This window comes from Kryptolebias marmoratus, linkage group LG18 (genome assembly GCF_001649575.2).
Source record: "Kryptolebias marmoratus isolate JLee-2015 linkage group LG18, ASM164957v2, whole genome shotgun sequence".
In the NCBI taxonomy this organism is placed as follows: Eukaryota; Metazoa; Chordata; class Actinopteri; order Cyprinodontiformes; family Rivulidae; genus Kryptolebias; species Kryptolebias marmoratus.
Genome location: NC_051447.1, coordinates 11011448 through 11023289, shown reverse-complemented (window position 1 = coordinate 11023289; position 11842 = coordinate 11011448). Strand labels below are relative to the sequence as shown.

At 40.2% G+C, this 11842-nt stretch overlaps 1 protein-coding gene across 3 annotated transcripts in view; it reads left to right on the top strand.

Moving 5' to 3' along the window:
* The window catches only part of pcloa (piccolo presynaptic cytomatrix protein a), a 53409-nt gene extending 49032 nt beyond the window's left edge, over window positions 1-4377 (top strand). For all 3 annotated transcript variants that reach the window (XM_037981215.1, XM_017414801.2, XM_017414798.2), the window contains 2 exons: window positions 501-646; window positions 798-4377. In XM_037981215.1, the coding sequence (XP_037837143.1) occupies window positions 501-646; window positions 798-941 (290 nt within the window). In that variant the 3' untranslated portion in view covers window positions 942-4377. The remainder of the gene's footprint in view (window positions 1-500; window positions 647-797) is intronic.
* Window positions 4378-11842: the final 7465 nt, after the last annotated feature.

Genomic DNA, 11842 nt, shown 5'->3' with positions numbered 1-11842 from the left:
GCCGCGAACGAACAAACCAGCGTGACACAGAGCCGCTGTTGTTGTTGTTATTAAATTTAGACAGAAAACAAAAAAAGAAGTTGCATACGTAATTGTTCAGTCAGTCAGGCTTTCCTTACTTCACGGACATCATCCGGTGTGAGCAATTAGATGTTTTTCTGCCTTGGCGAATCACAGATTTCCGCCCACAGCATCTTCTCTTATAAATGTTACAGTACGTTCTGAGAAATCACGCCGCCTGCCATTTGTTTGGTCGGGCCCATCTGCAGCATAGTAGGAGCTCTGCTGCACGGGGTTTGCCTCAGTGAATCACGGCACGATTGTCATGACTAACAATCATTCCTAACATAATTCATTTTAGTTCTCAAACTTGTGAGGTTTTTAACATCAGTGGTAGATGGAACGTAGAACGGTAGCTCTGCAAGTGTTTCACAGTGACCCCCCACTCAGAGTACTGAAACCCTAATCGGCTTTCAGCGACTGTTTGTCTGCACCCACAGATCTTTACGTGAAGCTTTATGTGGTGAACATCGCCACCCAGAAAAGGATCATCAAGAAGAAGACCAGAGTGTGTCGCCACGACCGCGAGCCGTCTTTTAATGAAACTTTCCGCTTCTGTATGAACCCGACGGGGCACTCCATCCAGGTAACGAGGATTAAAAACGTAGCATTTCTCATTTATCAACCACTTTGTGTTTTCGTACACGGTAGTTGTCGACCGTTAGGAGCTAAGCTCGCTGGGAACGAGGAGCAAGCCAGCGTGAACTCGATCTCTCCTTCTGTTCTTCTCACGCCAGCTGTTCCTCGTGTCAAACGGCGGCAAGTTCATGAAGAAGACCCTCATCGGGGAGGCCTACGTGTGGCTCGACAAGATAGACCTGCGGAAGCGAGTGGTGAGCTGGCACAAGCTGCTCGCCAGCACCGCTCAGATCCATTCATAGGAGGAGGAAGAGACGCATTTCAAAAAAAAGACATCAGGTTTCTGCCTTTGAAGGGGATTTAGGCTCAACATGTTCTAAAACTGGTGCAGCTGTTTGCTTGTTTGGGTAAAGGAACAACAAAAAAAGAGGGATTTAGAAGCAATCTTCGTTTCAGGGCTTTTTTTTTGGCTTGTTTTGGGCGCTGATGATTCCTGAGACGCGAGGGGCTTCGAAGGGCAACGTTGTTTACAGGAAAACGAACACATGTTTACAGGACATCAGAGCTAGTGAAGCCAGAGCTCAAGAGTTCAGAGGTCAAGCTCCAAATCAACCAGGTATTAATCCACGACCACACACATACGTTACTTTGCACGGAACCACTTCAGTTCTGACGCATAGCTACAGGGACGCGTTCGTAGAGTTGAATTTATTTATCCAGATGTTTTTATCGAAGATTCTTTACATCAGCACTCATCGTTGCTTTAATACGATCTGCAGAGTTTTAATGATTTGCATAGCATTTTAGGACTAAGATATTGAAGGCTATTTATTTTTGTATCATAGTATGAGCTATTGTTCGTTTTGCTTCTTAATTCTTTAGGGAGTTTCAGAGTATCTATCCTCGGAGGCATTCCAGTTCAAGAAAGGAAAGAAAAGCAGCAGGCATGTTTCCGTTCCCCTGCACCTTTTTACTTTAGGTTTTCTCAACTCACAATTATTCTTTAATAAAGGGTCAATATATATCAAATTGGATACTATACAGTATGTTGTGCGCATGAGTCTACCTGGCATGCATTGCCACCTGTTCTCCACCTCTAAGGTTCACTTTGTACATAGTGATGTGTCATAGCTGGACATGAATATAAATGGATTTATAGATATCTTTATCACAGACAATCAGGTCTTGATGATTGTGACTTAGACGTTTGATTTCTCCATGATACCCCTTAGAATGTGAGACCATATGAGATTTCCCTTTTCCTTTTTTTTCGTTTTTCTTTTTTTTTTTATACACGACCCGGGCACATTAGGAGTCTAACATCCAGTCTTTTTTTATTTTTATTTTTTATTTGTAGTTCTTGTGGTTTGGGACGGCAGGTGACTCAAGAACGCACTCTTTTTGTGGTATTTTGCACTTTTTTCCTCTTAGAATGTAAAACTTGACATCTGTCTAACGGTAGAGGGTTTTTTTGTTTTTTTTCCTTGAACGTGGTTAAAAGGAGGTGAAACGAGACAAAATGTACCGGGAACCTTTTGTTTGAACTAAAGCACTATTGCCATTCGACGACAACGACACTGCTGTGACGGCGCCGTGCTGACCTGTTCCACCGTTTTTGTTTTGTCGTCATATTTGAGTCATCTCACCGTTGAAATTGTCAGTGTCGTGTCTTCAAAAACACTCGTCATCTCTCGAGAAACGTGCGCTCTGCGGGGGTCAAGACACAGCGCTGCTGGTGTGTTCACTGTTTAGTCCAGCTGCAGTGAAACAACACTTAACATTCGAGTGATTTCTATGCAACATCTACTGTAAAAAAAATAATAATAAGACGACAACAACAACAAAAAAAATGGTGGTAGCTGCATCTTGACTTGCCAGAGGAGAACCATTATGAGTTGTATTTTGCACTGCTGTGTTTTGTACTAACTCCACAAAATTGTTACCGCTTTAATATGTTCTCCTTTTTGTTTTGTTTTTTGTTCTAACCTGTGATTTTTGTATTGCTGCGCGGATCTTAATTTATTGCCTGTGAGACTATTTCACATGTTGTATTATATTTGTTTACAGTACATATCAGGTGTACAGAAAAACTGAAATGTTTGCTTTTATACACGATGTAGTAAATTGTTTACAATAATTAGAGGGCCTGAAACTCAGAGATCTCACTTTTTTCACCCTTGAACACAAACATAAGAAATCCCACGTAGCTTGTTAATCAGACTGCTTTTTTTTTTGTGCACTTCCCCTTTGCATTTCAAAAAAAATCCCCAAAAAAGGAGAATACATCATGTAATCAGTGAACATTACACCTGAAGCAGTTGTAGTTTTAAAATGACAGTTCAGATATTTTTAAGCGGGGTTCTGTGGAGCAGTTTAAAACATTTCGATTAGCTCTGACAAGCTAACGGCTAATCTGTGCGCGGGCAAGACCAGCGTCTCAAAGTCGTTATAGCTCGTGCGGACACAATGTTACAAACCTTTATATTGTATTGATTTCACTTTACGCGGTTGCTTGCAGAGATTTCTGTGGTTATTAGCGAGCGCAAGCAGCGACTGGAGCAGCTAGCGTTAGCAATTCCAGTGCAGCCTGTGGCACTTCCTGCTTAAATATTATAATATTTCTGCCAGAATAACAGTGTGCTGTGAATTTAACAGAGATGTAAAGGTTCATAAAGTCGTGTTCACATGAAGTTTTAGAAACTGGAGTTGTTTGAAGGCGTCAGAAATCCGCTTTGGTCCTCGCTCTGAGCTAGCCGTTAGCTTATCAGTCCGGTCCAAAGACCTATTTACTGCAGGTAAGATATTCATTTTTAAAGCTTTTTTCCACAGAACCTCACTTTTAAAACAATTGAACTTTACTTTTAACGTCTCTGTGCGAGTGTTTTGTTTTTCCTTTCATTAATATATATATATTTTTTTATAATTTAGCGTTTTTGTGTGCGTCTTCATACAAATGTCACGCATGCCATCTACTTTTTTTCTTTTCTGTGCTGTTGAAGAAATTCAATTCCAAAATTTATTGTAACACACACTGAATTATAAACTTTCACACACACACACACAGAGATGCTCTTTCTCTGTTTCCAACCTTGTAAATACATAGATTTTTATTATTAATATTGTTTTAACTGGGGTTTGGGAAGCAGACAAATAAAACAAGATGTGTGACGCTGGAAGCAACATGAAGTTGTTTCCCTCCTGATCACTACATGGCAGAGAGAATTTAAAAAAAAGAAAGAGATATTTTGCCTGCTTATAGGGACCCAAATATACCCAACCCCTTTACACAAAACACTACGAGTTTACCACAATCTAACACAAAGACGTTTTATCGTAACTCGAGTAGCTGCAGGAGAATTTAAATGTGCTCACTGGATGTTGCATGTTCTGTTGGTGGTTCATACTATTTTTGTGTCCAGATATTATTACAGAAAAACAAAATGAGAAAGAGGTTTAGAATAATTTATAGCAAAAAAAAAAAAAAAAAATAAAATAAAAAAATGTTGTAGAGAAGAGCGGGGACGGGGGGGTAAAGAGGGAAAATTACTGATGATGTACGCTGACTGTACAAAGATTATGCTTGTAAAACCTGCCTGGTTTTTCACTTGTAAGTAAACAGAAAAAAAATACTGTCATGGTTTTGTGATTGTATACAGGAGGTATTGATAAATTATGCAACATGTGCTGTAAAAATGGCTATTGCCCCATGTCTCAATATTAAATATCAGTACAAATGAAGTGACTTCACTGTGGGTTGATGTTAATACATACATGCACACAGCTTTATAGTTTTCCTCCTTTAATTTATTTTCTTTTGTCCTTCTTTTCCTCCTTTGTTTGGTCTAAGTTTGTTCCTTAAAATGCGCTGACATGCTGAATGAAGTAACACAAACCTGCCACAAGATGGTGCTGTTTTGCCTCTTTTTTACAATACCTATTTTAATGAGGTGTTTGGATCTGCAGCAGGTGTTTCTTGTTTCGGCTGATTAGTCATTTGTTTGAGACTGAGTGGACAATTAGGATTTGTCAACAGCTCTTTTTATAGTATTTCGTTTTGAATATAATCATCGTCAGGTAAGTGGGCTGTTTTTTTTATACTTTCCTGGTTGTGGATTGTTATTTAAAAGTCTTCAGTTTGATACAGAAGCACCCAGATTTAGCAATTTTTTTTTTGGTTCTTCTTCTCTCTATATGTCGTCCTAACAAAACAATAAATATGTTTGTAGTATGAGTGACAGGATAAGAGTGGGTGTTTAAAGCAGACTGCTGCTGGAAAGCTACAACAACCTGTAGAAATAGTTGACAGGGTTAATTTAAATATTTTATCGGCACAATGAAGACAAGACACAGGGCCAACATTTGGCCTTTTTTAGAATGGGAATTATTTAAATGTAGATATTTGTGAAACTACTCAAATATTTAATGGGGGAAAATAAAAAGTTTGGGGAAATATGTAGTCAGTCCTGTGACCCGAACAGAAGAAAAAAAAATTGAAACTGCATGAGGCAGTTTTATGCTGACAATCTGTGCCTGAAGCCATACATTAGGTAAATAAAGTACAAGGACAGAAAAACTTAATCAGTTGTCAGCTTTGCATTGCTGCCAATGGCCACATTTATTTATTTTAAATTAGGTTTTACTGTTTTATTAGCTGAATGATGATTCTAAGTTGAGAAATGTTTAATATTTTTGTAATTTGATACAAATTGGCACTAGTTTTACAGGATTTGTGTATTGCAAAGCCCCTTTGCTGCAATGAAAATGGCCAAATAGAGATCCTGCATTTGCTAATTTTCTGCATTGCATCATATAAGTTTAAAACTACTTGGAAAGCTTAATTTTGAAAGCGCGTGTGCAGCACACGAACCATCAAAATGTCCTGTCTTAAGTGTAATTCCCAGCATTTACAGCCTTCGCCCTGCAGGGGGAGCCATATACCAACTTTGCCAGGTTGGACCAGTAGTTTTCTTTTTAGTGAAGGATTTCTTTGAAACGTTTGACCTGATTATTATTATTATTATTTTTTTTTTTTTTTTTTTTGTAACCCGAGCTGCTATAAAATGGCTGACCCAGTGAGACTAGCTCAAGTCTGTCAGGAGAAGAACCTTTAAAGAGATCAGAGAGAAACCTGAGCATTTCAGTTCACTCTTAAACATGTATGGCTGCTAATTTTAAAGCTCTGAAGTCCCCAAACAACTTACAAAGTGGGATTCACCCAATTTCATGCTTTCATTCATCATTTAGGAGCATATTGGTTAGTGATCTAATGGAAAGTCTCTACCTATACGATGTGAAGAGAAACGTAGCATTAAAGGGCACTAACTGCTAATCCTTTTGTTTCTATTTAACTAAAACCTCAATTTAATCAAAGAAGAGTAAGCAACATTTTCTGCTCTATACTGATGTTGCCTTTTTATATCATGATTTGTGTCCGTGCCTCCTCCCTGTCTGCTTGTCATGCGTCTCTCAGATCCATCTCTTCTAAAGACATGTTTGTTCCCTCCTTTTACCTTTCAAAGATATGGCTTGCGTCAGGTCGGGGCATTAAAACGAGCTGCTGTCACTCCGCATCTGCGATTCACCGAGTGGGGAGGCTGATCAAAAAGACAGAGATCTCTGGCAGAGCAGCATCAGGCGACGCCGCTGAATGCATCATCTCCCAGGTTACGCAGAGGTTAGATCTCTTTGCAATTCCAAACAGGAGCTCCTTAGCATTTATCCAAGAACTTGCTTCGAAATAAAGTTCTTCGTTGACTCGATGTGTTGGGGCGTTTTAGAGGACGAATAACTTTTGTGTTAAAGTGATGAGTTTTTCAAAAAGAAAACTTTGGCTCTTTCACAGTAAATTAGACAATATGCCCTCAAAATATGTTTTTATGAGATTAAACAAAAAGTCTAATTATACCCTTAAACAGGCTCTTTTTCTTGTCTATACCTCACATCAAACTGATCTCTGCATGTTGACTTGTTGGCTGGTAGTATTCCAAAAGTCCCCCCCCCCGCTCTAGACCATTAATGGGTTTATCCAATGGCCCACTTTTCATCAGGATGTAGAGCATATATTCTTGGCAACCTCCGAACTGCCGTGGCTTCAGTTTTCTGTCGCTCGAGCAGTTCTCAAAGTTGCTGGTTCTGGCCAGGATTGGAGCAACGGACCTTGGATGGGTTGCAAAACCACAGAAGCTGGCAGTTGTGAAGGAAGGAGCAATCCCACGAGACAGGAACATAACGAAGGAACCCGAGAAACTGGAAACGCAGGAGACTGAAAGAAGTACTGGTAGTTAGTCCCTCATCAGCCGTGACATTAGTCAGAGTACAGAGTAAAGGGCAGAAGTCTTCAGCCATGCTAAGTTAAAGGCTAGCCAAGCAAGGGCCCGGTTTATATTGTTGTTCAGACTTAGAAAACTCAAAAACGACATGCGAGAGTGAACGAATGGTACATTAGTGCCCTTTTGAACTATTCACTTCAGAAATTCCTAAACAATCCTTTTAGGAAAACAAGGCCTCGGTTGTGCCAGTGGTCATCGGAGCACTCAGGGCTCCGCTTCCCAGCCTGGGAGAGTGACTCCAGTAGAAAGTGTGAACAGGAAGAGCTCGGTCTTAGGATCAGCTACAAAGCAGCAAAAGCCCCTCAAAGCTCACAACAAATCACTTCATATCCCCCCCTAAAGACAGCTTCCATCACAGGATGCCCGCTCCCCCCCTCCCCCTTCCCCTCCGCATCTTCTTCTCTTGGCCTCAACTTCTTCCTCCTGACAGAACAGCTTTCCCTGACGGTAATGTGATCAGTCAGAGCGCAGAGGGTACGAAGGCTGCCCCTGTCCTGAGCGAGACATCATATCGCACACAGTCGCCACTGCGTTTTCTCTTCCGAGTTAACAAGGTGGAATCATGTCAAAGAGCATCGATTCGAGCGGGGGGGGGGGCATTTGAACATCGTCGTTTGAATGCTAGAGTCAACGATGTTCCAACTGGACAATCGTTCAGATCTCCATCCAAACGGCTAGGTGGATGAGCTTGACCGTCTTTTAATCAAGTTCAGCCATTCACGTTTGGAGTTGTCAGTGAAAAATATATTTGTGTCAGCTCGTGCAGAGATGGAACACATGTCCCATCGTCTCTGCCAAGAAGACACTGTGAGGGGGGGAGATGGTGATTAAACTTTAAACTCGGAAATCATTTGTTGCCAGGGCAACGCACTCACCCAGCAGGATTAATGAATGAATGAATGAAGGTTGGCAGTCTGTGTGGGTGGGGGCAGGGTGGACAGGATGGGTGGGGTTTGCGTGTGTAAGTGCATGAATGCCTTATTTGTTTCTACATTTATCTATTTAGATTTGTTTTTGTGACGGCTCATCAAGATGCATATCGACTTTTCTTGCCGAACGGTGAATAATGCGACAGGAACATTTCAACTTTTCGGACAGGACTCAGATTTGACAGATGCTTCCTCTTATTGAATCATGGCCCGCAGCTTCGGCTGCTCTCCGTACGCTCGCGACACAACATCCTCCCTGTGATGTCAGCATTGGGAGGGGAAAAAAGTGGCTACAAAACTCTGATTATCACAAATCAAATGAAACTGAGTGATCCTTGAATGAATGTGCATCACCCGCTGATTTGCATCCAAATGTTTTAAACAGAAGTTGTCCTCTGTTAAACTATATGTTGGAGATGAGTGTCAGCTACTAAATTTTAGCTCAATAGCTGTATTTCGGACTTGATATTTTGCTAACAGATGGGCATGTGCACACATACAGACAGAGAAATGACAAAATAAAAGCATAAACTCAGCTTAACACTGCAAATGTCTAAATGTACCTCCCAGAGAGTGATATTCCTCATGTTTCCTGCATCATCTCACACACCTGCCTGAGTGATGAACGCTCTCACTGAGACAATAGAGGAGTTGCTAGGAGACGGCAACCAGGCAACACCTTGGACAGGTGGGTGTGGTTGAGGATAGAGGGCCACACCTGCTGCCTGCCGCACACACACACACACACACTCTTACCTAACAGAAAGGCTCTGTCACTCTCTATTACACTTGCTCTGACTTCACCTCTTCGAAGGACATGACCTGCGCTTTTTCCACTTTAATGGTCAACAGGTTAAAGTAAAAGTTCAGTGAGCTACAGAACTGACATTCACACAACCTTTAAAGAATCTGAAGCCTACTTGAACTGAATAACTTGATCATGTCAGTTTGGATTGCTCTTTTATACCCCTGATAAAGGAGAAGGGTTAAGGGAGTTACTAAGATGTATGCATTTATTTGTAGTGGCTCATGTAAATTTAGTCTTCCGAATTTTTCTTTAGACTGAGCTTTTTCATAGTTTCACTGGGTTTTAACACTTTTTAAGAAATATTGTTTGAATCCATAGTTGGTATTTGTGTAATTAAATTTTTTGAAGCTTTTGTTAGGCTTTCAAATAACCCCAGAACACCTAGCTGGCACCATATGCCTTGGTAGAGTCCAGATGGTGGGCAAATGTTTATTTATTGAGGTTTTCTGAATAAATGAATGCAGAGCGATGAGAGTAAACTTAAACTGTAAAGGGCGACCTTAAACCAAAAGCTAAAAGATGCTAAGGTTTTTTTTTTTTTTTAGAGTTGAGAGGAAGCACAGTGTTTGTTGATATATTTGGCACTATAAAATAAAATGATAAGTTGTTGAAATCCATGATAGAATGTAGCCGCTAATAGTAATGCTCTTTTAAAAGTGGTGCTTTTTCAATTTTCTGTTTAAAGTGTCTGGAAGCACGTGGTTCCCTTTTCATCCCTCCCATCAAAGGCTAAAGTGCGGTTTGTCAAGTTAGCAAAATATCTTACGAACTACTGGCTGGTACGCTCATCTCTGTGATGTGTGAAATGGCTTTGAAGCATTTTTCTCTTCCAGCTGAACCTGCTCCTCCCATTCCTGCCCAACAAGAGGTCTCAGAGGATCAGCCTCAGTGAACTAGTGAAACCTGAGACGAGCTGCACGGGCAGCTATTTGCTCTGTAAATCTATTTGTGCCATTCAGATAACAGCAGGTGAGCTGCACTTAGCCTGCCGTGACCCTCACTGACCGACACACGCGTACACACAGAGGCAAACAGGCAGGATGGGACCCAACTTTTTAAGGCTTCGGTTCTAACAGAGGAGCTCTGAGGAAATTAAGCTTTGGATAGGAACCCTATTCTTCTGCTGTTTACCTCGGCGAATTTCCCAGCAAAGGGAAATGTCGCTTCAGATTAAAGTTTGCAACAACAACCTTGGAGCAAACAGAATTTATTATCACATTTCAGCATAAACAGAGGCTCCGCGCTGCTGGAAAATGAAATGAAGACTTGTATATACATATTAAAAAAAAAAAAGGGAACCGTTATTAGACGGGAGGTTTGAGTCGTTCTTGAAATGCTTGACTGAATCTGACATGGACTGAAAATAGGTCGAGGGCATGAAATGCTGTCAGCAACACATGTGACCAGGCACGAGTAAACTTGTCCTCACAATTACCCTGCATGCTTTGCAGCCTGCTTATCAAGGATGCAGATGAAATTAAAAACCAAACTAGTCCAAAGTCTATTTTAACCATTTGTTTATTCACTGTCTATAAAGGATGGTCATGTGACCTGATGGAGATGTGTGTAAAACTGGGCATGTCTCATAATCATTAAATAAAAAGTATCTTTTTAGTATATGCGATTTAAAAATATTTTATTAATCTTTTTCACTGTTTAAATACTCCCTTACTTTGATGGTTGCATTTAAAATTTTGGATGACTTTTAGAAGCATTTAAGCTAATACAACAACAATGTTTTAAAGTAGCATGTATTATCTTAACATGTAAATAAAGTCATATAGTGTAGAAGTTACTGCTGTAAATAAAATCATTGGGGAAGGTACGAAATTGACAACTCTGTGTCCCTGAAAAGAGGAATAAGAGGGCAGTGGACCAAAAACTAAACAATCAAAAAGGTAAAACAACTTAAAATTTGGAAACCTGAGCTAAACCATCACACTTAGGTGCAACAAAGGAATGTTCAAAGTGTCTTAATTTAATTGCAATACCTTTTATTTTTGTCTCCAGTTAGTCACAGTTTAGTTTCACAGGTCTCCAACCCTTCCAAAAGTTGTTTCACATTTCCTGAACTCTAATTCCCAAAACCTAAACTAAGAAGGGTTTCAGCGGATTATAGATTATAGCACATTATAGTGCAAATTATACGTTCAAAGTTCCTGCTATATGAAATCGATGCCCTGCGAATCTCACAAGGACATCGACCACCTTTGTGTGTTCTGAGACCATTTGGGAATTCCCTGCAGATGCTGATTGTGGTCACGTCTCACCAGTCGCAGCTCAGTCAGATACTTGGTCTCATGTGATGGAAAAAAACCCGCTTTATGTGCCAGGAAAAAAAAAAAAAAAAAAAAAACATGCTGTAAAAGGAGCAAAACCTCCACAAAAAAATAGACAAAATTCACCGGATTATCCCACTTAACCATACGTGTCAAATTCAAGGCCCGCAGGCCACATCCGGCCCTCTGTAACATTTCATCTGGCCCGTTTAGATTTCATCAGGTCCGGCCCTCTAGTCTGGCACAGATCAAGTCTCTGATTCGTATTTTCCTTAAAAAAAACTGAGCCTGGTTAGTGAAGTTTTCTCTTGACAGTGACTTAGAAGCCAAGAAAATATAGTTTTAATTTCTGTATGATCAGGTTTTGATTGATGGCTTTTTTAAAAAAAAAAGTTTTATTGTTAAAAAATTCCTTTAAATGCTGAATGAGGCATAAGAAATGACTGCTAATGATGTGCTTTTTGAAGTTTGATCTATTTTTCTGTGTTCATTAAAGTCTGTTTGCTCTAAATTCAGTATAATCTGTAACTGGGAAAAGGTCATTGATGTTTCTGTATGAATGATTTGACATAATACATCTAAAACCAAGGTTAATTTGGCTTGGATAGAACCAAATTTTAAATTTTGGGCCCCTTGCGTCACTGAGTTTTGTTACCCTGCACTATAAACTATCCCACTTTTTGAAGTGTTTACCACCACATGGTAGCAAAAGAGTTATTTTGTTTTTACAGTGCAGAGTGGAGCAGATAATGGCGCGCCCTCGCGTGTTTTTCTTTATCTTTTTAATTGACACGCGCTCTAATAGCAGCCACTTTACCAGGAGGCTGAGTCTAAACAAGCACGCGCTGTAACTCCACC